The 26305-nt window shown below is 42.3% G+C and overlaps 1 protein-coding gene across 1 annotated transcript in view; it reads left to right on the top strand.

Moving 5' to 3' along the window:
• Positions 1-26305, top strand: part of FANCI (FA complementation group I) — a 100385-nt gene that overhangs the window by 44819 nt on the left and 29261 nt on the right. The window contains exons 20-29 of the mRNA XM_040342411.1: positions 3384-3485; positions 5771-5959; positions 6042-6163; positions 10456-10617; positions 10750-10929; positions 16673-16839; positions 20121-20194; positions 24298-24414; positions 24593-24644; positions 25801-25928. Coding sequence (XP_040198345.1) covers positions 3384-3485; positions 5771-5959; positions 6042-6163; positions 10456-10617; positions 10750-10929; positions 16673-16839; positions 20121-20194; positions 24298-24414; positions 24593-24644; positions 25801-25928 — 1293 coding nt within the window. The remainder of the gene's footprint in view (positions 1-3383; positions 3486-5770; positions 5960-6041; positions 6164-10455; positions 10618-10749; positions 10930-16672; positions 16840-20120; positions 20195-24297; positions 24415-24592; positions 24645-25800; positions 25929-26305) is intronic.

The following is a 26305-nucleotide window of genomic DNA, read 5'->3' as shown; positions in this document are numbered from 1 at the left end:
CAGTATGCAGTAGTGCAGTGATGCGAAGTGGGTCCGGTGCTCCCCCTCCTGGGTCCCTACTCACCAGAGGCCCTCACCCCTGCAGGGGTAAAGAGCATAGAAAATCTCCAACCGACTCGGGTCCTCGCTCTCCTAGTAGGTCCTACGATCCAGCTGGTACCAAAAAAGATCCTGGATATCCGGATTCCTCCAAGGGATGAAAAAAAGGGTCTCATAGAGTAGTAGGTTCAGGTTCCAGTGGGTAAGTTTTATTGGTACAGCCACAGGCTAATACCGTTCCCGGGCTCGGAGGGTCTCCGGTGATCAGAAGAAGCGTTCTCCGCTTCTTCTGATCACCGGAGACCCTCCGAGCCCGGGAACGGTATTAGCCTGTGGCTGTACCAATAAAACTTACCCACTGGAACCTGAACCTACTACTCTATGAGACCCTTTTTTTCATCCCTTGGAGGAATCCGGATATCCAGGATCTTTTTTGGTACCAGCTGGATCGTAGGACCTACTAGGAGAGCGAGGACCCGAGTCGGTTGGAGATTTTCTATGCTCTTTACCCCTGCAGGGGTGAGGGCCTCTGGTGAGTAGGGACCCAGGAGGGGGAGCACCGGACCCACTTCGCATCACTGCACTACTGCATACTGTGACCACTTACCCACTTGGAAAGTCACATTGTCACCAATATCACTCTGGACTGCTGTTAATTTATTTATATTGGTTCACACCTGGATTGTTGCTTTTCATATATATATATTCCTTATATATATTTTTTTCCTGAACTTTTAGACATTCTTTAGTCTTTTGGATTTTTTACTTTTTTGGACACAACTTTTTACTTTTTTGGACACAATTTTTCGGCACTTGTGCTGTGCGTTATCACTTTACTTTTGTCCATAGTTATATACTAAGTTGCATTTACAGCATGTGGTTCTAGCCACACTTAAGCTATTTTATTTTTATCACTGGCATATCACATATCATAAGAGGCACTATATTTATCACTTATTAGTTTGAGGTCCATATAGTTTGTTCTTACCACCTCTGGGTAACATCAGCCTCCACTTAGACAGCGCCACCACCCCCACACCATTGCCCAATAGATAGTTATATGGCTCTCTGTCACCTGTCCAATCAATTGCCGGACAAGGCGGCACACTCGTTTTCAAACTGCCTGCACTGCTTCCAGCCTGGGACTGCAGGCGAGTGCTGTATGGGTGGGGGGGGGGGGATACTCTGCCCTCCTACCTGCTTCTCCTGTCCCAGCATGAGCCGCTCCACTCACCCAGCTTCGGCGTCAGCGTCTGTACTCCCGCACGTTCCTGGTTCTCAAGACGGATCGGGTCTCCGGGTGTTGATACCCCTTTCAAGACAGCGCCGGATTGGGTCCCCGCAAGCTGATTAGGTCAGGATCCCCCGCTCAAACCACACAGTCCGCTTAGTCTGTTCAAACCGCTCGGGACAGGACCAGGAAAAGTGGGACGGCCAGCACGAAACCCCCGCCACCCCCCCCCATTGTTAAAAGAAAATGACATCCGCGTATAACGCGCACCCACAATTTCCCCCTGATTTTAAGGGGGGAAAAGTGCGCGTTATACTCCGATAAATACGGGCATACAATTCTTCTTAATCTCTTCTAGTTGCCAGTGTGGCAATACATGCGTATTCATGTAAACTAGTGCACTCGAATGTAAAATTGTCTATTTTTATTTTATGGCTCCCCTGTATTACTGACCTTTATGCAGTTGTGTGCATTGTTTCGTAGACAACAGTGCACCTGTGTTTAGATCAGTAAAAAATGTGCAGTTTTTTTACTCTTTTGTGTGTAAGAGGTCTGAGTTCAACATTAAGTTTGTTCATACAGTGCATCCGCAAAATATTCACGGTGCTTTACTTCCACATTTTGTTATGTTACAGCCTTATGGATTAAATTCATTATTTTCCTCAAAATTCTACAACCAAAATGACAACCTGAAAGAAATTTGTTTGAAATCTTTGCAAATTGACTAAAAATTAAAAACAAAAAAAATCCCATGTACAGAATTATCTAAAGCCTTTGCTTAATACTATGGTGAAGCACCTTTTGGCACCAATTACAGCCTCGGGTCTTTTGAGTATGATGCTACAAGCTTGGCATACCGATTTTTGGGCAGTTTCTCCCATTCTTCTTTGCAGGATCTTTCAAGCTCCATCAGGTTGGATGGGGAGTGTCGATGCACAGACATTTTCAGATCTCTCTAGAGATGTTCAAGTCTGGGCTTTGGCTGGGCCACTCAGGCCACTCCTTTGTTATCTTAGCTGTGTGCTTGGGCTCCGTTTTTGCTCAGCAGGGATCGCTCCGTCGATCAGGCAGATGACAGGTCTGTCTCTGCACAATGTGCAGGCACCGACCTGTCAGAGCGCCGCTCTGCTCTATGGGGGATTGGATGAAGACGGACCGTAGAGTCTGTTTTCATCCGATCCGCCAGACGGATGGAAAATAGAGTTTCCATCCTTCACACTTTGGCGGATCGGACCTAATCTGATGTCAGGGGACATGTCACCGCTGACATCTGTTGCTCCATAGACCTGCACGGAGCGTCTGTTCAGGTCCGCCTAAAAAACTGACAGACGGACCTTACCAGTCCGCCGTGTGAAAGGGGCCTCACTGGAAACAGGATGCACCTGAGCTCATGACAAAGGCTGTGAATACTTATGTACATGTGTGTTTGTTTGTTTTTTTTTTGTTTTTTTGAGGAAGATAATGAATGTAATCAATTTTAGAATAAGGCTGTATCATAACAAAATGTGGAAAAAGTAGCGCTGTGAATACTTTCCAGATGCACTGTGTATGGCTTGTTTTTCTGTCTTTCAGCCTGCTGGCTGAACAAGAGAAAAACAGTAAATTCCCACATCCACACTATTGGCATGATGGAGGAATTTCCACTGCCGGCTGCTTGAACAGTGACTGCATGATAGAATGATATGATATATGATATGATAGAATGCAGTCACTGTTTGGATGATGATTTTCCACCTGACCCAGTCAATTTTAAATCCGCTTTTGCTGAGCAAGATGATGCTGGCTGGACCACCCATGCCTTGTATTTCAGCTGATTCAGCAATAATTCAATGAAATTCTAAACTGTTTATAACCAGCTTTAATACAAAAAAATAAGGCTGCTCTGCTAATCGATATGACTTATCTGGGTGCCAGCACTAGCTGCCATGTTGTTGCTGTGACTAGGAAGAATTTATGAAAATTTCCACTAAGCACTGTTTTTACACATTAAACCCCAAAACATATTGCAAAATGAGATTCCCTTTGTGGCCATTTCAGTGTGTGACGTTCAGTTTGTGTTTTCTATTTGTCCTTGTCTGATTTTTTTTATTTATTTTTTCACTGTTTTGTACAGTTAAAGCGCTATTATGAACCAGAGCCCGATCTGTTGCCACCGCTGAAGCTTGAGAGGTGTATCACGGCCCAAAAAGAGCAGATTATCCTCCAAGAACCTTTGGTGAGAGACAAAAGCTATACATTTCAATGTCCATCTTTTTTATTGAAAGTGTATTAAGAGAAACGGGTACATAACTTGTATCAAGGTCCCAAAATATCTGTTATTGGCGACAAATAGAGAGGGTATCCACATGCTTAAAGGGTAACTCACACTTTTTAGGAAAAATATATAATACAGCATATATTAATGCGACAGTCATATTGTAATTGAAGTTGCCTACCTTTCCCTTTCAATCTGCAGCACTGTAATTTTCTGTAAAATGCAATATGGCCACCTGGAGGTGTTCTGTGTACAGATGGTGTACAGAATGCCCCCAAGAAATTTAATTTCTTGCTTCGATGATTGGCTCACTGATTTTCCCAGAAGTCTGCACTAAGATATTAATCAAATTTTTAGCATCCCCTGCAACAAAGATTTACTTTTTTTGGTTAGCTTCTCTGTTGTCCAGGCACTTTGCAAAGTCACAAGTAGCATGATAATCTGACAGAAAATATATAGTGTATAGTGCTTTCCACGGTGATACTACAACCAAGATCAGTGGGCAGTCTGACCGCGTCCATGTCAGAGAAGACAAAGTATTGGAGCAGTGGTAGGTCGGAATAAAAACAGTAAGCACAACAAAAGTAAATTGAGGTGTAGAGCCAACATGGCTCTCAGACAGTCTAGCTGAGGTATATGCTGTCCCCATGTGTCCTCCATGGGAGGGAAGCAGTGAAAACTCCAATGAAAAAAACCTGGATGGTAAGTGGGTTTCACTTCAGCAGTGTATGTGGGATAACCCACGATGTAGATAGTTCCAATGTTCTACATTGTCTGCCTTGACTACAGGGAATGAAAAGAAGATGTAAAAACACACATCTGAGACCATATAACATTGAAGAGAAATACAAAACCCCTTTCCTTTTGATAGGGTAGCTATATTTGAAGTAGAAGTAGGGCGTTGCAACTTAGCGGCTCTATCCTCCTGATCCAGTCATTGTGCCGCAGAAGTAGGACGATCACAAAAGTGGACCTCTCCCAGTGCAACCACCCAGAGAAGGGCAGGATACAGCATGGCATATTGTAAATTAAGATCGCTGAGCTTTTTTTTTTTTCACATCGCTGAACTTTGCATGCGGCTTCTGCAGTTCTGCAAAGAAATCCGGGAATAGTGATATTTTGTAGTTAATATAAATAGCACCACTCATGGTTCTAGCTTTGGAGAGTATTCCTGTCCTTATAATTCAATAGTTTGAACAGAAACGAGCGCGGGTGGTTGCCCGATTGTAAAGGGCGTGTTGGGACCCTATGCACCATCTCAACTGCAAACAGGTGGGAGAAACTATCTTTGCCAAAGGTAGAGAGAAGCCATTGTTTAATAAAAGTGACAGGATTTTGACAGGATTTTTGCCTTCGGCCCGCTCAGGAATACCCAGGGCACGCACATTGTTGCGACACGTGCGATTTTCCAGATCATCTAGGCGGACGGCATGCTGGGCCGTAAGATGGCATTTGTATTTTAGATCCCTTTCCATGGGAGCCATCTCATCCTCCACTGTGCTCACTCTGCCTTCCAAGGCAGGGGTGCACTCCTGCAGTTTTTTCATGTCATGTTGCACAAATGAGATCTCTGCCTTCACCCCTTTAAGTTCATCAGCGAGGGCAGAGATGGACATATCACAGGTTGTTATAGCAGAGAATATGTTACGAGAATATGTTGTGCATGTGGGAGTACTCACTGTGTTCCACTCAGGGGGGCGATTCGCCTGCATCCTCCAGCGGGACAGTGTCATCAGCCTCGGAATGACCCCATGAGACCTCACCCTGGACAGACGAGGAAGGCAATTGTTCTTTGGGAATATTTCCACTGAAGAGGAGCTTCTGGGCAGCTTCTTTATATTTCTCTTTGGAGGAGCGTTGCGACCAAGCCCCATCTTAGATTGGGTCCTCCATGAGGCCTCGGGTGTTTTTGAGCCACTTTGCAATGTCAGCCGGGATAGCGGAGTTAAGGGAGTGTGGGTCATAGGGATGCTGGTACCGTGTAGCTGGGGTCCGACGAAAGCGAGTACAGGTGGGTGCAGGATAAAAGCACGGATTCTCGGCGGAGGGGGAGACTGGTGCGACCAGCTAAATCCGCTGCTCAGCCACGCCCCTGGTTATCACCTCTGAATAGGAAATCGCAGCTAAAGTGATGCAGTCCCTGCAAGTTTCTTCATTCAAGCCCTGCAGGTGCAGCAGCTGACTTATAATTATAAAGCTCTTTGCTCTTAATCGTTTCCTAACATTTTGACACTCCTGTTCTCTAGGCACACTTACTGAGCAGTATTCATAACTGCTTGAGCTGGTATAAGCAGAGAAGCAGCGTGCTGCAGGAGAAGGGCATGGAAGATGAGAATGACGATGACGACTGTATGGAATGTCGGAAAGAAATTGATGAAATCTTGGAATCTATCACAAGAAGAATGACCAAATGTGATTTAGAAGAGTTTGAATTGGTAATTCGCTTTCTCTAAATGAAAAGCTACAATTTTGATTGTTACAGGCAGAATTGACTGTGCTTTTCTCCCACCATACTAGGACAAGTCAGCTGACTTCTCGCCAAATTCAAGTGTTGGGATGAAAAATTATACTTATGCTGTTTTGGTCATGGGAGTGTGTGAGGTGCTGATAGAGTACAACTATAGCACAGCAAACTTCAGGTAAGAAAAGCTGCCTATTAACATGTTTGATTTTTTTCCTCTAAGTTTATAACCAGGTACTTTTGTCTTTTTTTACTGATTTTATTATCTTCAAAAGTTTTATAAGCAGCTTAGAATACCTTTTGTGCTAGCTTGCCCTTACATCAGAAAATATATTATTGGGATCTACTTACGATAGTACATAGTCCATTTTCTGGTCATTTACTGTTAGGTATGTAGTATAAACCTGTATTTAACTCCCTAAAGTGTATATAAAGCCATTTATTTTAGATGGGGAAGCATTGCAAACTCTGGTTATTATTGGTGTATGTATCCTCACTGGGAAGTATCACCCTTTCCATTTGTTTTGGTGACCACTGTCACCTGCACTGAGCGTAAAGGTAAAAATGCACAATTTTGAGTTGTCACCAAAACAGAAACATAAGGAACTTCCAGTGCAGTGACAATGGTCTAGAAGACAATTTCTCTTCTCTTAAAGCCAAATTTCAGATATGTCAATTTTTAATACTTTCATTTTAAGTAACTCTTTGCCATACCTGTGAATCACTGTGGAAGCTGAAAATCACTGTAGTAGACACTGCTGCTATAGTGATCTTCACTAGCTTCCAGGTCGGCATGGTCACCATTCAGAGAACACTGTATTTTTTTTTCAATTAATGCAAAGCATTCTCTGATTGGATAAGGTGCAGAGGCAGGGCAATGGTGTCAAAATCTCCACCTCGTCTAAGAGAACACTTTGCATTCATTGAGAAAATCAAAGTGTTCTCTGAATGGGATCAGTGCTGAGCAAACAACCGTCTGTGTTCACTAAGCAAGCTGCTCGGCACATGACCCGGAAGCTAGCGACAACCACTGTAGTAGCAGTGCCTACTACAATGATTTTGAGGCTCCACACGAATCCCACAGGTATGGCACATACATACTTACATTGGTCTAAGCTGGACCAATTTAACTATGTCAAAATGACCTGAACTACCAAAACGCATCTTTAAAGCGGTTGTAAAGGAATTTTTTTTTAAAATAACAAACATGTTATACTTACCTCCACTGTGAAGTTCGTTGGTACTGACCACAGTCATGCGAGAGCTCGCATGGTGGTGAGTAATTGCGGGCGCGCTCCCGTGATACAGCGAGCGGCCATAGCTGCTCACTGTATCACTCGGCCCCGCCCCTCGGCGCGCCGCATCACTGGATGTGATTTACAGCAGCGCCAGCCAATGGCTGCGCTGCTCTCAATCCATCCGCTCTAGCCAATCAGCGGCCAGGCTAAGCGGTGAAGAGGATCTCGGGACCATGCAGGATTTTCAACGGTCAGGTAAGTAAAACGAGGGCTTGGGGGGGGCCCGGCAACATCAGATGTTTTTTCACCTTAATGCATAGATTGCATTAAGGTGACTTTTTTTTTTTTTTTCATTTACAACTCCTTTAAGCTTGTCCATACACTTACCAACTTTTTGGCCAGTCCAGCAGAGACGGGCCAAATCTTAATCAATATGTGGGCTTCCCTGCTCGACGGAAGTCAATTGTTTCATAAACTCCTTTTGAAGGGACCTGTTGGAAAAGTTTCCATTGATCAGCGAATGCAACTGCTCCACAGGGTATTCGTTCAGAATATAATGTCCTGGTGAACAGGAATTCCTCCAATCCACCCTGTTTGTGTGGATCAAAGAATCTGTTAGTTTGCTTTCATTAGGCCAGCTTTACTTTTGAAGAGTTCCTTTTGTTTCTGAGACCAGAAATTTGAGAAATCCTATCAATAGGACACATAGGGGAAAAAAACTTTACAGGAGTTTGAGCCATTCCCTACTTGTATTTAAACTTTACCAAAAAAAAAAAAAAGCTATTGCTGAAGATGCAGGCGGCACTCTGGGAAACTTTTCATAAGATACTTATCCCAAGATACGCCCATTCAGGCTAGAAGTAGAAGCCCTTTTCTACAATCTTACAAATCGCACCTGATCCAGTCATATACTTTCTCGGTCTTTCACCGCCCCATGTGCCTATGGATGTCAGAATGCAGACCATACATTTCTTACAGCCGCGAGATGCTTGATCGCCAGTAACCCCTGATTTATACTCTCATATTGGAGAGCTCTTATGACCAGACTGAATCCTTTCACTACTTATGAATGGGTGTGGGATCCCTGGTCCTGCTTTGAGACTCCCCTTTACACAGGTGCTTCCTTGTTTAAAAAACAAACACAAAAAAGACTGACTGTCATCCTGCCTCTTCCCATATCATATCCTCTTACTCACTCCTGCCCTCCCTTTCCCTCTTCTTCCTTCTCTTTTTTCCGCTTTTACTTTCTTTTGCTTTCATTTTATCTTTTGGTTGCTTCAGATTTCATTACCTCTTGGAACTTGTTAAAACGATCAACTTGGGTACAACCTGCCTGCCGGATTTTACATGTGATTATTGCTAGTGGCTGTAATGCAGGTCTACTTCCTCTGCGGAGAGAACACAATGATTGCAGAAAATAAATTTACTTGAATGCCTTTACTCAACAGGCCATTACCCTATAGTTCAGGCTTCTAATATAACATAATTGGTTATCTTGAAGATTATTGTTTGAGATGAATTGTTGAACATATAGTTACAAATAACTGGCCACTGCCCCCAGCCTATTACTGGCCTTCACAGCAAGAAGCACATGGAAGGGCAACGCATGCAAAACAAAACCAAAGAAATTCCCAGCTCAACTGTCAATCTACTACCGACCAAATTAACAGTTTTGCGTTAAAAATGGGGGTTTAGTTATCACACATTTGCAAATACAACTCTTGAAAATGTATGAGCCTCCACAGTGGAAGCACATGCATTTTAATGGATAGATAGAGAGCAAGTGAGCCTGGAGGTTGACCAACCCTCCTTAGAGGCACAGGGGCACACTGGACACCCAGCACAATGGCAGCAAGGCTGTCCAGTGTGTCCCCTCACCAATATTACACATTTGCATGTATTTGAAAATGTGTGCTAACTAAACCCCTGTTTTTAACGCAAACTGTTAGACTGGATAATTTGGTTGGTAGCAGATTAGCTGGCGAGTTGAGTTGTGAATGTCTTTGGTTTTGTTTTGAACAGATAGTTGACCTGAGATTAATGGCTATCATTTATCTTACCTGTAGCTATTGGCCTTATCGATTAGTGCCTTGTTATTTTGAGATTGTTTGTTTGCCTTTTCTCATGTGCGAAGACTGTAATACCAATGCGTTTTTCCTGTATTGTATTCTTGAAAAACTTTTCAAAAATATGTAATTAGAAAAAAAAAAAAATGTAAATGTCACAGGTGAATGGACACTGGCAAACAAAAGAAAGGAAGTCAACATACTCTCTCCCTTGCAGGGCTTCAGTTTTTCTACCAGTGTCTGAAGGTGATGGTCATTGCTGTGCAGCTCTCTGCAGCATTCTGTCACAATAGAAGCACATTCTCTTTTTTTTTTTAATCTCTGCTGCTGGTAGCTCCTCCCCAGGCTGAGGCCCAATATTTGGGCGTACCTTTGGGGAGAGCTGCATCAGAGCGCACAAGCCACCTCCCCCTCGCCTCTGTGTTCTGTAAGCACATAGATTGTGTCTACAACAAGTAAATAATGAAGTCTCTGCTTTTTGTTGCCAACAATCCTATAAACACTTTCACGGGATTGTTGCAATGACAGGCTCCCCTCCCCCTGCCGCGGTGAATGAAAGCTCTCAACTCTATTACATACGTGCAGACAGAGCTGAGCGCTGTCACTCAGACCTTGGATACCTGTCTCCTGCTGAGCATTGTGGTAATTTGAGACCAAGTTCTTGGGGGGGGGGGTTTCAGCTGTAATTTTGAAGTTGTGGGGATACTTCTTTAAGCGCCGGAGATGTGTTTCAGCTTAATTCAGCGAAAGCAGTTTAGATCAGTGGTCATCAACCCTGTCCTCGGGGGCCAACTAACAGGCCAGATTTTATGTATTACCTTGGGGAGATGCAGACTAGAATACTGCAATCGCTGAGCAGCAAATTTTATCACGTGATGTATTTCAGTTATCTTGCAAACCTGGCCTGTTAGTGGGCCCTGAGGACAGGGTTGATAACCACTGGTTTAGATTATATGAACCCTACATATGAACTGCCTTGGATACATATTATTCAGGGGCCTACTTTTGATATATTTTCTGCATAAATATTTTTTATTATTTTTTTAAATCTTCATAAGTTATGAAAAACAGGTTTGACATGATTAAACAGCAGCTTCCCTTGGTTTTTATTGCAGTATGATGCTTATGTATGTGCACTTTTTTTTCTTTTCTTTTTTTTTTAACAGTAAAACCAAATTTGAGGCCATTATGGGAATTTTTAAATGCTACAGCAAACTGGCTGATATCCTGAAAGAAAAATCTGGGAAATCAAAACCTGGAAACAGTAAAGCATGTAAAAGCTTGCTCTCTATGGGATTTGTTTCCACAATTCTAACTGCGCTGTTCAGGTACAATCTCAGTTCTTGCATCAATAACTATATAAGTTCTAATATATTTTGGTTTTATGTTTTCAAACAAATTCTTTAGCTTTTTATTTTTTCTGTTTTTTGAGCTTTACAGTATGTACTTATCACTTTCAGAGACAGTACAAGAGCCCATGAGGAAAGCCTAAGTGTTCTGAGAGCCAGTCTAGACTTCATGAGATACACCGTGTCTGTTGCATTGCAGAAAATACAGCAGCTGAAGGAGACAGGGGTCACTGATGGGCCTGATGGACAAAATAGCGACAAAATGTTCCACAATATCTGTGAGATTACCAGGTAATGTACAAAAGGGCCATCCATACCTTAATCGGGCTAATGGAAATGATCATATCAGTTTGTATTAACGTTTTCTAAGGCTGGCCATACAATATACAATTTTCTTCTTTAATTTCCTTTAGATTTACTGTTACTGTGTAGTGCAAGGGCCTGCCTTATTGCATACAAATTTAAAGTGTTTTAGGTTTGACCTCCATATTAAAAGGTTTTGGTAAATCTAAGGCCCCGTTCACACCTGAGCGATTTTCTGCTTGAAATTTGTAGTTCTAAAACACTCAACAAGCCAAATCCCATTCATTTCATTGGTCCCTGTTCACACCTGAGCGTTCTGTTGCCTAACGCAAAATGCCGAGCTCAAAAAGGTACATGCGCTTCTTTTTGGCAGATTACAAGCGTTTTTGGCCCCATAGACTTCAATAGAAACGCCTGAATTGAGTGTTTTCTGCTCAAATAACAACTCTCTACCCCTAATTTCCTTTTCTCCCCCTAGTACTTTCTATTGGCCAAACAAAAATGCCTGAAGCTGTAAACCGCTTGTAATACGCTTCTAAAACGCTTAAAAAAAAAGCTTGCAAAAAGCTTAATAAAAACGCCAGTGAATCGATACGCTCAGGTGTGAATGGAACCTAAAAGAAAAATGTACACGAAAATTGTATAGTATATGGCCAGCCTGAGCCTTCTTTCTGTTTTATCCTCATTTTTTATACACTCGTAGGACCGCCACTATTGCATGATACATATGCAGGCTCTGCTTCCTTGTCCATCATTTTGGAGGCGACTTCAGCGTGACTTTGAGCAACTTACAACGCGATTTAAAGTTGCCTCCAGGACAGGGGACTTTGGCTGTGGCCAATCACAGAATAATCAGCTCTGTGGGAGGGAGGGGTTTGCCTGGGTAAACTTTTTTCTTTTCCTGTAAGGTTGCTTCAGTTAAGATGGAGATTCGACTTTGGAGGCAACTTCCATTGAAATCTATGGGTACAAGTTGCCTAGAAGTTGCCTTGAAGTAGTACAGGAACCTTTTCTGAAGTCGGAGCGACATCAGTAGTGTACATTAAGACGGCTCTCATTCACTTCAATGGAATTTCTTATGTCCAGCGACTTGGGGCAAATTGAGGTCTGACAAGTCGGATCCCAAGTCGCTGTAGTGTGAACCGGCACTTATTTTCTGAGCAAATTAAAGTTATTGAGCACAGGTTTGCTTTAACCCTCAAAAGATAAGTTCACCTTTTAAGAAAAAATGACTGCGCATATTTTTGCAGAAAATGAATGTGCATGTATTATTTTTTTCCACAGGAGGCTGAAAAGCATTGCACCCGTGATCAGGGGTGCAATTTTGGGCTTCTGCAGCTTTCAGCCCCCACACCCTATACAGACTGTTTACAAGCTTCAGGGCTTGTGAACTGAGCCCTCGTCACCACTGCCGTCCATTCAGAACTACAAGTCATCAACCACGGTGGCTGACGGTAGTTGTAGTCTATTTATTCACAGGAAACTGAATGAATGATGCGGCTGTGTGGGCAGAGTCCTGCGCAGCCATGTTTATGAATTTTGACTGTGGGTGTGTGGAGAAAATCCCCTGCTCGCTGTCACACTAATACAGGGGGAGAGGCTGCAGGAGCTGGGACATGTTACAGATTCCACCCAAAATACAGGTAGAACATGTACCATGTTCCAAAGGGCGAACTTATCCTTTAAGGCAGTGGTTACCAACTCCTGTCCTCAGGACCCACTAACAGGCCAGATTTTTAGGTATTACCTTGGGGAGATGCAGACTACAATACTCCAATCACTAAACAGTAAATTATATCACCTGTGATGTATTTCAATTATCTTGCAAACCTGGCCTGTTAGTGGGTCCTGAGGACAGGAGTTGAGAACCACTGCTTTAGGGAAACCTGTACTGAGTGAAAAATCACAAAAATGCTAGTCGCCTGCCTCAAACACACTTTCAGTCGCTGACCTGGAACAAGCATAGAGCAAGTGACGTTGGAAGACAACTCCTGATCTAGGGCCCAGTGACTGAAAGTATTAAAGCTGCCGGATAAGTATAAATACTAACATGTGCAAGCTTGTGCTTGGCTTGTATGAAGAGAAATAAAGCTAGTATAAGCGTAAACTGAGAGACACGCAAAGATGGACTGCAGATTATTCTTAAAGGATCACTAAAGGAATTTTTTTTTTAGCTAAATAGCTTCCTTTACCTTACTGCAGTCCTGGTTTCATGTCCTTATTGTTCGTTTTTGCTTTGAAGTTGCTGTAATTCTGCTGTGATCTCCACACTTCCTGGTTGCCTGTTTCCTTATAACCACAGTACTGGGAGCTTTTCACGGTGGTTTAGCTGTCTTTACTGTGTGTCTAAAACTTGACAGAACCAATCGGATTCATTTTAAAAACAAAACACTGCCCTGGATTTGTTTGTTTTTGTTCTGTGTGTCTCTCTAGTTCACAGGAACATGAAACCAGTTTAAAAGTGAAACTAACCAGCAGGCACATTATAGGATTGATTTGTATCTATTTGTAATCCTTTTTAAAAGGAATCGGTTAACTTTTATGTCTCTATACCCTGTAAACAGTCATTTCAGCAAAACATTTTTTTTCATTTAGTGACCCTTTAACCACTAGACGACCAGCCGCTGCAGTTATACTGCGGCTGGTTGGCTCACCTGTGCAAATCGCTGTAGGTATACGTTGGCCACTTTAAAACCACTAGGGGCGGTGTGATGAAGGAGCTGATGCTCATGCCCAGCGGCTGTGATGTTCGCCGAGCACTCTCTCCTGAGAGACACAGAACGGAGGTATGGCAGTGTAAACAGACAGATCTCCGTTCTGTCAGGGGTGAGGAGAGCAATCTGTTGTTCATACTAAGTATGAACAGTGATCGGTCTCCTCCTTCAGGCAGTCCCATCCCCCCACCGTTGGAATCGCTCCCTAGGACACAGTTAACCCCTTGATCGCCACTAGTGTTAACCACTTCCCTGCCAGTGACATTTATACAGTAATCGGTGGATATTTTTAGCTCTAATCGCTGTATAAATGTCAATGGTCACAAAAAAGTGTCAAGTGTCCGATCTATAGACAAAAAAATTGCGAAAATCTTGAAAAAAAAGCTTTATTTTTTTGCTATAATAAATATCCCCCCAAAAAATTATATATATATATATATATATATATATATATATATATATATATATATATATATATATATATATATATATATATATATATATATATATATATACAGTGTGGAAAATAAGTATTTGAACAACCTGCTATTTTGCAAGTTCTCCCACTTGGAAATCATGGAGGGGTCTGAAATTGTTATCGTAGGTGCATGTCCACTGTGAGAGACATAATCAAAAAAAATAAATCCAGAAATCACAATGTATGATTTTTTTAACTATTTATTTGTATGATACAGCTGCAAATAAGTATTTGAACACCTGAGAAAATCAATGTTAATATTTGGTACAGTAGCCTTTGTTTGCAATTACAGAGGTCAAACGTTTCTTGTAGTTTTTCACCAGGTTTGCACACACTGGAGGAGGGATTTTGGCCCACTCCTCCACACAGATCTTCTCTAGATCAGTCAGGTTTCTGGGCTGTCGCTGAGAAACACGGAGTTTGAGCTCCCTCCAAAGATTCTCTATTGGGTTTAGGTCTGGAGACTGGCTAGGCCACGCCAGAACCTTGATATGCTTCTTACAGAGCCACTCCTTGGTTATCCTGGCTGTGTGCTTCGGGTCATTGTCATGTTGGAAGACCCAGCCTCGACCCATCTTCAAAGCTCTAACTGAGGGAAGGAGGTTGTTGCCCAAAATCTCGCACTACATGGCCCCGGTCATCCTCTCCTTAATACAGTGCAGTCGCCCTGTCCCATGTGCAGAAAAACACCCCCAAAGCATGATGCTACCACCCCCATGCTTCACAGTAGGGATGGTGTTCTTGGGATGGTACTCATCATTCTTCTTCCTCCAAACATTCTTCCTCCAAACACGGTTAGTGGAATTATGACCAAAAAGTTCTATTTTGGTCTCATCTGACCACATGACTTTCTCCCATGACTCCTCTGGATCATCCAAATGGTCATTGGCAAACTTAAGACGGGCCTTGACATGTGCTGGTTTAAGCAGGGGAACCTTCCGTGCCATGCATGATTTCAAACCATGACGTCTTGGTGTATTACCAACAGTAACCTTGGAAACGGTGGTCCCAGCTCTTTTCAGGTCATTGACCAGCTCCTCCCGTGTAGTCCTGGGCTGATTTCTCACCTTTCTTAGGATCATTGAGACCCCACGAGGTGAGATTTTGCATGGAGCCCCAGTCCGAGGGAGATTGACAGTCATGTTTAGCTTCTTCCATTTTCTAATGATTGCTCCAACAGTGGACCTTTTTTCACCAACCTGCTTGGCAATTTCCCCGTAGCCCTTTCCAGCCTTGTGGAGGTGTACAATTTTGTCTCTAGTGTCTTTGGACAGCTCTTTGGTCTTGGCCATGTTAGTAGTTGGATTCTTACTGATTGTATGGGGTGGACAGGTGTCTTTATGCAGCTAATGACCTCAAACAGGTGCATCTAATTTAGGATAATAAATGGAGTGGAGGTGGACATTTTAAAGGCAGACTAACAGGTCTTTGAGGGTCAGAATTCTAGCTGATAGACAGGTGTTCAAATACTTATTTGCAGCTGTATCATACAAATAAATAGTTAAAAAATCATAAATTGTGATTTCTGGATTTTTTTTTTTGATTATGTCTCTCACAGTGGACATGCACCTACGATGACAATTTCAGACCCCTCCATGATTTCCAAGTGGGAAAACTTGCAAAATAGCAGGGTGTTCAAATACTTATTTTCCTCACTGTGTGTGTATATATGTATATATATATATATATATATATATATATATATATATATATATAAAAAAAATGTCTTCCTCAGTTTAGGCAGATATGTATTCTTCTACATATTTTTGGTTGAATAAATAAATCACAATAAGGGTATATTGATTGGTTTGCGCAAAAGTTATAGCATCTACAAATAGGGGAAAGATTTATGGCATTTTTATTACTTTTTTTTTTTTACTAGTAATGGAGGCGATCTGCAATTTTTATTGGAGATTGCAGATCGCCGCCATTACTAGTAAAAGAAAAAAAAAGTACCGTATTTATCTGCCTATAGCGCGCACCGAGGTATAGCGTGCACCCCTAATCTAGAAGGGAAATTCCTGATGTCTTGCCCGGCGTCCATCGGTGGCCTTGTTCAGTCCGGCATTCGTTTGCGGCCGTGCGCGGTGTCTGTCTGCGGCTTCCTCGCGGCGTCCGTCTAGGTTTCCGTCTGCGGCGTCCTTTTAGGTGTCCGTCTGCGGCTTCCTCGCAGGGTTCGTCCAGGTGTCCGTCTGGGGGGTCCGTCCAGTCCTCCATCCGCACGTTGCCTGGGGTTGCGGCGGTGTTCGTTTTTGAATTAGGCGCCGAGAGGAGCCGGATTTCCTGTTTGTTCGGCTCCTCTCGCGTGGCTCGCCGGGCGTAGCCGAGTGTGCAGTACACTCGGCTGGGCTCGGCTTGGCTCTAGGCTGCGGAATTGGAATGTCACGGTAGTAAAGCAGTAAGTATTTTCTTGACCCATTTAAAAATTGGTCTAAATGGGTTATTTAGTTGATTACATAAATCTTCTTGACCAATCTGTTTTGCGGTGGCCAGGGGTTAATCTGCACCTCTTTTTGTGGCTGATTTTTTTTATATGCAGGGTGCTAATTTGGAGATACACATCTATTCCATCTGCTGCTGAGGATTCTGGGAAAAAGGATAAAGGAAAGAACATCTCTCTGATGTGTTTAGAAGGTTTGGTGCAGATATTTTACACAATTCAGCTGCGCTACCCAACAAAGATCTCACAGTTCCTGGCAGCTTTGGGTAAGTTTATTTTGGTGTTGTACAAATTCTCGGATTATTGAAATTATTTTATCATTTAACTTTTATGTTTATTTAGCTTTGCAAAACGGCTGTATAGACCACTATCAGTCTTAAAGGGGGTCTTGCGATTTAAAATAGGATTTTTATACACCCTGTAAAATCCTTTTCCTGGAGTCCCTGAGGGACACAGGAAGTCTTAAACCTACGGGTTATACTGCTGCCTACAGAAGGAATGGAGACTAGCAAACAAGATGTAGCCCAGCCCAGGTTGGGGCTACATGGGAGAACCGCATGTTCAAACGTCTTTAACAGGGAATAAGGGACTAATAGTCTCTCATACAGAATGGAAAGCATAGAAACCCTGACTCTTGTTGCCGAGCTAGACGTTGGTCCTGTCCCAGCTGCAGGGAGGAGTGAATTTGTCCCACAGAGAAACTCCTGGGGTAGACTCCCCAAAACTCACACCACATAAAGTATGTCTTCCATGTCAGTGCGAGAAGTAGAGCCTTGGCTTCAACTTTAGTGAGCTCCTCAATTATGGCAAAATGGTCCTTGGGACAGAAGATCACAATGAACTGGCAGTTTCCCTAAGAATGCTCTGTCTGCTAGGAATCTTACCAGGTTGGTGAACCACATCTGGCTGGGCCAGCCTGGTGCAATGAGAACCACTGGAAGCAGATGAACAAGACATTTCAGTAGAGGAAGGCAAACATCAGGATTTACTGATCTCACTGAGCCACCAGAGCATCTACTGCTTTTACTAGAGGATCTCTGTGCCTGGAGACAAACCTGTCCAGTTTGTTGTTCAATCTGGAAGCCAGGAGGTCCACCTTGAGTGTCCCTCCACCTATGACACGTGTCCTGAAATACTTCTGTGTGCAGGGAAAACTCTCCCAGATTTAAGTGCTCGCAGATGAAGAAGTCTGCCTGCCAGTTGTTAACAAGGAATGTACCAAACTGACAAGGCTGTAATGTGAAGTTCTTCCCAGGACAGAATCCAATCTACCTCTCTTGCTACAGTAAATCTTTTTCACTCCCTGATGATTAATGTATGTCACCACTGTCATGTTGTGTAACTGAATCTGTATCGGGTAACCCTCCAGTAGAATGGTCCAACAGTGCAGAAACAGGCAAATCGCCCAACACTCCAATGTTAATTGGCAGACGACCATGATTTCTGAGGGTTCAGGATTCGTCTGAATTGCTGTAAAATCTCGGTTGTGATCTTCACATTTGTCCAAAAGAGCCCATGCCGACTTTTTTCCCAACAGGAGATCCTCTTAAGTATACCACAATGGTGGAAATCCTTTAAGAAAGGGGAATGATGGCACTCAGTGATCAAAATAGAGATTTTTCTCCTTGCTCACCCTGACGGGTCTACTCCCTAAGCCTTCAAAGGCGAGGCAAGTTACATAGTTAGTCAGGTTGGAAAAAAGACAAATTAAAGTCCATCCTGTTTAACCATAAAAAAAAAAAAAAAAAAAATATCGTACAATCCCATATACCCAATTCTATACCCACAGTTGATCCAGAGGAAGGAAAAAAAAAAACAGCAGAGCATGATCCAATTTGCTACAGCAGGGGGAAAAAATCCTTCCTGATCCCCCCCCCCCCCCCCCCCCCGAGAGGCAATCGGATTTTCCCTGGATCAACTTTATCTATAAATGTTAGTACTCAGTTATATTATGTACATTTAGGAAAGTATCCAGGCCTTTCTTAAAGCAATCTACTGAGCTGGCCAGAACCACCTCTGGAGGGAGTCTGTTCCACATTTTCACAGCTCTTACTGTGAAAAAACCTTTCCGTATTTGGAGATAAAATCTTTTTTCCTCTAGACGTAAAGAGCGCCCCCTTGTCTTTTGTGTTGACTGTAAAGTGAATAACTCAAAAACCAAGATCACTATATGGACCCCTTATATATTTATACATGTTGATCATATCCCCCCTTATTCTCCTCTTCTCAAGAGAGAATAAATTCAGTTCCTCTAATCTTTCCTCATAGCTGAGGAAGTATGAGGACAATTCCAATGGCTCTGAATCTGGAAAGCACTTTGCAGCTAACTTTTATCAGAACAGCGAATAGAAAGCAACCAACACCAGACCCATTGCCCAAAGGTCACTTCTAGGCATGTCCGATCAGGTGGGGTCCAGATGCAGTACTTCAGAAGCCAAGCTAAGGACAACTGTGCCAGAAAGCTATAATTGAAGAGACAAAGCTACAGCAGCTACAGCAGCATTGTAGGTAAAAGTTGTGAAGATAAAAAAAAAAACAACCGAAGAATAGCAAACAAATATGTTAGTCCTAATACAGAGCTGTAAAAATGATGCCATCCTCCTCAAACACTAGCAAAAATGGGGCATGCTGGTAGTGGGATGGCTTATCTTGAGCTGGCCCACAGTTTTTTTATTTTATTTATTTTTTATATATATTTGCTAGAAGTCCTACTGTAGGCAGCAGTTAAACCCCAATGGTTGTAAAGGAAGTTTTTTTTTATCTTAATGCATTCTATACATTGAGATAAAAAAACCTGCATTCAATTCGCATAGGTGTGAACCCAGCCTCAATCATGGAAGCTGCACTATTGCATCTAATGAATAGAGGAGGGCGGATGAATAAAAGGTCTCCCCATTCCATTCATAGATTGTGGTTTATTCATAAAACCTATAGTACATCTTCTACAAATGGAGGATGTGGTTGGAAAGAGCGGGTATAGTTGAGCAGTCTTGATTGGTGCCTGTCACCGCTGCCTCAGCTACATTAACCCTCGCCACACCAAGAGATTATGCATGTTGTTCCTAAGTACTGATACACTTTGGATCAATATAACAGTCTTGGTGGGATAGACTGATGAGACTGAAATTCCTGTTTGGGGAAAAATGCAGCTCTACGTTTCCTCCACTGCTTGGCAAAATGGCTAAAAGCCTAGGCATGATTCTTGAAAAAAACAATGGTAGTATAACCAATTTTTTTGGTGATGATGAGCACAGGAGGATTTGAGAAACAGAATTTTCTCCTGGAAAGCTAATTATTTCACCCATTCTGTTAGTCTTAATTTATCAATCCCGGCAAGACTGTTAACACAGCCTAAAGGTAACATTTGATTAAAAGTCTACTTTAAAATTTAGGCATGTAGCACATGCTATGTGATTTATTACTTTGATGCATTTTTTAAGCTCCAGTGAATATAAATCACTTAAAAAAAACAAAAAAACAATGCTATCTGTTAAATGTAATGGCTTTACCATTGTGTCATCTGGGATCCCACAACCTTTTATTCTAGATAATGACGGTGAAGAGGAATCTGGAGAAACCAATATCATGGAGAAGGCTGCCTTTCAGATTTCACAGTTTCAAGTATGTTTTACAAATGTTCCTAAAAAGTGGGCACTTCTATTATGATGGGGAAACCCTTGTCTCATAACACTAAACTTCATGATTCTACACTTCATTCTGAGCTCTTTAGGTCAAGCAGCGCTTCCCTTTTGCTCTTTAAACGTATTGTGTGGTAACCTGCTTTCAGTTACGGTAACTCCAAAAATATGACCAAAGCTTTATTTTAATCACAGGACTTAAACTTTAACCACTTGTCCACCGGGCCTATTCTGGCACTTCTCTCCTTCATGTAAAAATATTTTTTTTTTGCTAGAAAATTAATCGGAAACCCCCAAACATTATATATTCTTTTTTAGCAGACACCCTAGGGAATAAAATGTCAGTCATTGCACCTTTTTTTTTCCGCACAGTATTTGCGCAATCATTTTTCAAATGCATTTTTTTTGGGGGAAAAAACAGTTTCATGAATTAAAAAATATCAAAACAGTAAAGTTAGCCCAATTTTTTGTATAATTTGAAAGATGATGTTACGCCGAGTAATTAGATACCGTATTTATCGGCGTATAACACACAATTTTTTTCCCCTTAAAATCAGGGAGAAATCCTGGGTGCGTGTTATACGCCGATCCCCGCTGTCTGTGAGGGGAAAGGAGCGAGCGCCGCCGATATACACATAGCCGAGTGTACTTGGCTAGGCTCGGCTCTGCTCGCAGTCACGTCCAGTCCCGCCATTGGACCTGTGTTATGTCCATCATAGGAGCCTGGGCAAGGGGCGGGACTGTGAGAGGAGCCGAGTACACAGGACATCCGGTGTTGTCTGTCTCGGCGCTGCTGATGGACACTGATAAGGCTGCATTGATGGGCATTTAAATGTGTTTTTATCTCCGGGCCTCCGATGGTACGGGAGAGCCCGGAGAAGCACCAGATGGCGGCGGGAGGGGGCGGACGTCCCCTCCCGCTGCCTATTAGAACGATCAAGCGCCGGAACTGCCGCTATGATCATTCTTATCGTGCAGAGAATTACCGGCAGAAGACGGTGATATCTGAATGATGCCTGTACTTGCCATTCAGATTTCATGGTTCATGGTTTGATGCCATTTCAAATTGCGGCAATTCCGCCCGCGATTCAGAACGCGGAGATGTGAACAGAGCCTTAGCCAAATATATTTTTTCAGCAGGATAAACAAATGTGTGAACCACTGACCAAAAATGCAGATTTTTCTATTTTTATTTTACTGAAGAATGCACGGCGCTTGTTTACGCGCCTGTGTACATAGGCACATTACAATTTAATGGGCTATATTTTAGCTAAGTAAAAAAAAAAAAAGCTGTACTGAGCTTATTCAAACTGCAGTGTGCAGGAGGCCTTAAGTGTTTTCTCGTGTTTTTTTTTCCCTTGGAGAAAACTCGCTTGATAATAGAGAAATCCGTTTTAAAATTTAGCAATTAAATGTTGCCTTGTATAGTTTGCTAGTATTTGCAATGTATAGATGTGCCCTGTATATTTAGCTTCATTTGTGAGGTATGTTTTTCTGAAGGATCTCTGTGTGCTGAAAGCTTGCTGGGTTTACATACATACTCTCCGCTCACTTCATTAGGTACACCTTGCTAGTCCCGGGTTGGACCCCAGTTTACCTTCAGAACTGCCTTCATTCTTTGTGGCATAGATTCAACCAGGTGTTGGAAACATTCCTGAGAGATTTTGGTCCATAGTGACATTATAGCATCACACAGTTGCTGCAGATTTGTTGGCTGCACATCCATGATGCAAATCTCCCATTCCACCACATTCCAAAGGTGCTCTATTGGATTGAGATTTGGTGACTCTGGAGGCCATTGGAGTACAGTGACCTCATTGTCATGTTCAAGAAACCAGTGGTGAGATGATCTGAGCTTTGTGACATGGTGTATTATCCTGCTGGAAGGAGCCACCAGAAGATGGGTACACTGTAGTCATAAAGGGATGAACATGATCAGCAAAAATATGCGGGTAGGTCGTGGCGTTTAAATGATGCTCAGTTGGTACTAAGGGGCCCAAAGTGTGCCAAGAAAATATCCCCCACACTATTACACCACCACCAGCCTGAGCCGTTGATACAGGGCAGCATGGATCCATGTTTTCATGTTTACCCCAAATTCTGACCCCACCATCTGAATGTGACCAGTGAGTGTATCTGAGTTTTTTATTTGAACCTTTGTTCAAAGGAGCTCCAACCAATTTATTGCCTTTACAGTAAGGGAAAGTTTGCAGAAGAGCCACAACAATAAAGATGTATAATGGAAAAAGGTTGGACACAGCAATAAAAACCTGAGTTTCTCATTGGGGATATTTTCCCTCATTTCTGTCTTTGAAACAGTGGTCACTAAGGCAGGAAGTGAGAAAAAATCTCCCCAGCAAGGACACCGCAATAAATACCTGACAGAAAGGGGGAGTTTTTATTGCCCTATTCCCTCCTTTTCTAAGAGATCATGTGACCAAATTGACTGAAACACAAAGCTGGGTTACAGTCATGGATTTTATAGCCTGTTTACAGTAAGTATTATACCACAAAGTTCCTGAATGAGTGCCAGCTATAAAATACAGTTAGGCCCCGTACACACCATAGAATCCATCCGCTGAAAAATCCCAGCACAAGGGTTTCAGCGGATAGATCCTATGGTGTGTACACTCCAGCGGATCTGTTTCCGCGGATATTTCTCCCCTGGAATGGATTCCAGCAGATCGAATATTTGCTGACATGCCAAGCAAATCCATCTGCTGGAATCCATCCCAACGGATGGATCCGCTGGTCTGTATAGACTCACCGGATCCATCCGTCCGAAGGGATCCCCCGCATGCGTCGTAATGATTCGACGCATGCGTGGAATTCCTTATATGACAGCTTCGCGCACGTCGCCGCGTCATAATCGCGGCGACGGCGCGACACGTCATCGCCAGAGGATTTTGGCGCGGATTTCAATGCGATGGTGAGTACACTCCATCGCATTAAAATCTGCTGAAATCCTCGAGAGGATTTATCCGCGGAAACGGTCCGCTGGACCGTATCCGCGGATAAATCCTCCCGTGTGTATGGGGCCTTAGACTTGGATGGCTTACAGCTGCTTCAGTTGCAGCACCCACTCTGTTATAACCTATACAGATGATATGCCGGTGGGTCCGCTGCTACAATCCTTTCTACCTCTAATATCAGGTGCCAGCTCAGCAAATCCAGCCGTAAGTAATGAAGGACATATGGGATCATATGGGAATGGTTGCACTAGGAAAAAAATCATCCACTTTATTGAAAGTATAAAAATACCAAAAAAAAAAAAGCAGACAAAACACTGTGGGGTCCGAGAACAAAGTAGACGTGTTTTTTTGCTAACTAGCACTTACTCATGACTGATTAAGCGCTAGTTATGCGAAACGTGTCAACTTTGTTCTTTGCCACCACAGTGTTTTGTCTGCTGTTTTTTTGTCATTAATATACTTTAACCACTTCAATACAGGGCATTTTCACCCCCTTCCTTCCCAGACCAATGTTTAGTTTTCAGCGCTGTCGTGCAACGTGGCTCCCAAACAAAATTGACATCCTTCTTTTTTTTTTTTTTTCACAAATAGAGCTTTCTTTGGTGGTATTTGATCACCTCTGCGGTTTTTATTTTTTGCGCTATAAACAAAAATAGAGCGACAATTTTGAAAAAAACAATATCTTTTACTTTTTGATTTAATAAATATCACAATTTAAAAAAAAAAAAAAAAATTATTTTTTTTCTGACAGTGACATTGTGGCGGAGATATCGGACACTTTTGACACATTTTTGGGACCATTCACATTTATACAGCGATTAGTGCTATAAAAATGCACTGTATACGCTGGGCAGGCAGGGGTTAAATAAAGTGAATGATTTTTTCAGAGTGCAGCTGATGGATCCCATTTGTCTGTTTTCAGCCTGTATGGAATGCTTGGGTTGAGCACAGTGAGTTTTATTTCCTCATGTGACCAAAGGCCTAGGTTTGTTATGCGATCATCACAGGAGGGATATTCTTGTTGGTTTCTCTAGTTGAAGATGGTGTTACATATTAGAAATACTGTTAGTGTTTACATATTCACTGTAATAGAAAATGTATTTTCTTTACACAGAGGTCTCTTACAAACCAGCTCAACTGTGGGGAAGATGAATTTAATAGCAAGGAAGCTGTGCTGTTAGTCAGCATCCTATCTATACTTTATCGATTTCTGGAGCCTTCTTCTCAGCAGGTCAGAGAATTTTCTTATATGATGCTGATTTAGTACTGATGCCCCGTTACTTTTGCACCATGTAATTTGTTAGTGCTGTGAAAAAGAATGAAATAAATACTGTATGTAACAAACATAAATATTCTTGCTTTATTTGGCTTTTGAATATTGACCGTAGAATTATGTTTTTGTTTTCTAGTATGTGCAGGTGCTCTCATGGATTGTCAAAATTTGTAAAGAAACCAGTTATGGTAAGAACTATTAAAGTATTAAAGTTAAGTGTGTGTTCGTTTTCCATCATAATCAGTGATTATAAAAAATGTAGCTGGCAAACTTCTGAGCCTAGTGACTGACTGGTATTAAAAGCTATGGAAAAATAATCTTAAATATCTGAAACATATTTTTGATTGTGACATTTACCCTAAGCAATCTCCAAAGAATGTTATTACAATTCTTATATTGGCTTTGTATGGACGATATACAGCCCCCCCCCCCCATTTTTTTTGTGCTTGTACAGAGTAAACTTTTTCAACCAGGGTGCCTGGGCTCAAAAATTGTATACAAGCCAGGGGTGGATCAAGCCTGCCCTTTTATAGTTGCACAAAGTCTTTAGGTTTTCATGTGCACTATTATGACCTTCTAGCTGCTGGCGTTGTAACAACCAATGATGTCATCAGTTGATAAGAAGGACGTTGGCCACCTACACAGCATCCTTGTTTTCCCTCCCCTGCATCTCTCCATCAGCACTGGGGTCACATTAGCTAAATGAGGGAGAGAAACTGAAGTAGAAGAGAAACATTGGCATACTAGTCAGTACCAGTGTACATGTGATATGTGTCACGGGCGCAAAAAATAATAAAATGTGTCAATATGTTTTTAAATAATGGGTCTGCTGCAGTTCTAAATTCACCAACAATAATGCGTGGTAAGCAATATCACAGAAAGAAAAGGAGATGGCTGCGCCAACCCAAAATGATTGTATCTTACCACATCTTTTAAAACCGTGAATATTCATAAATAACCCATATACCAGTACCAGTGTACAAAGGTACCGGTATATTCGCCTTAAAAGAATACATTGCCCCTAGCGTTGGGTGTCCTACATGTGCGGATGTTTTTTTTTTTTTTAAAGATTTTTTTTACATGTGCGGATGTTACTGTGTTATGTAAAACTAATAGTTTTGTGCATATTGTGCAGAATTTTTTTAAAAGGTGCCTTGACTGAAAAAAAATTGAAAAACACTGGGCTAGAGCATCAAGTCCAGATTGTGTGACCCAGGTGTAGAGAAGTCATTCTACGAAGTGTTTCTGCGTATTAAATGTGATCTCTAGGAATGTAAATCTGAATTCTCCGCAAATTTAGTGAAGATACTGATGAGTTTACCATGACTTCTCTTGTCTCTACAGAGGATGTCCAGTTCTGTAAAAGTGCAATGACTCTTCTGTTCAACATGCATTCTCTGTTCAAGAGTCCAGTGAGCATACTCAGAGAGCTCTGTCAGGACATCCATGGACACCTTGGTGATATTGATCAGGTGAAAAGAGCTCTAACTTTCCATAGTATGCTGTGTTTACTTCCTTTTCATATAAAATTGATAAATGGTTCTCTTAACCTCTTCCCGCCGGCCTTATGCATATATGCGGCCTCTTAGTGGGTGGGCTTTAATGCAGAGCGGTCGCATATATGCGTCCTAAATGTAAAAATGTCTGTGCTGAGAGCATGTGCTCTGCGCGCTCCCGGAACAGTTACCAGCGGGTACCGGAAAGCCTCCCGATGCTTGCTTGCAATCGGGAGCTTTCCAATCACAAGAGCGCTATGATAGCCAGAGACAGCAGTCGCATACATGACCGGAATGCCCTCCTGCCATTTAGAACCTCCTAAATGGCCAAGGAAGCTGCCATCTTAGCCTCT

The sequence above is a fragment of the Rana temporaria genome, chromosome 3, assembly GCF_905171775.1.
Source record: "Rana temporaria chromosome 3, aRanTem1.1, whole genome shotgun sequence".
Classification (NCBI taxonomy): domain Eukaryota; kingdom Metazoa; phylum Chordata; class Amphibia; order Anura; family Ranidae; genus Rana; species Rana temporaria.
Note: the sequence above shows the minus strand (reverse complement) of the source record. Positions and strands in the feature narration are given on the sequence as shown.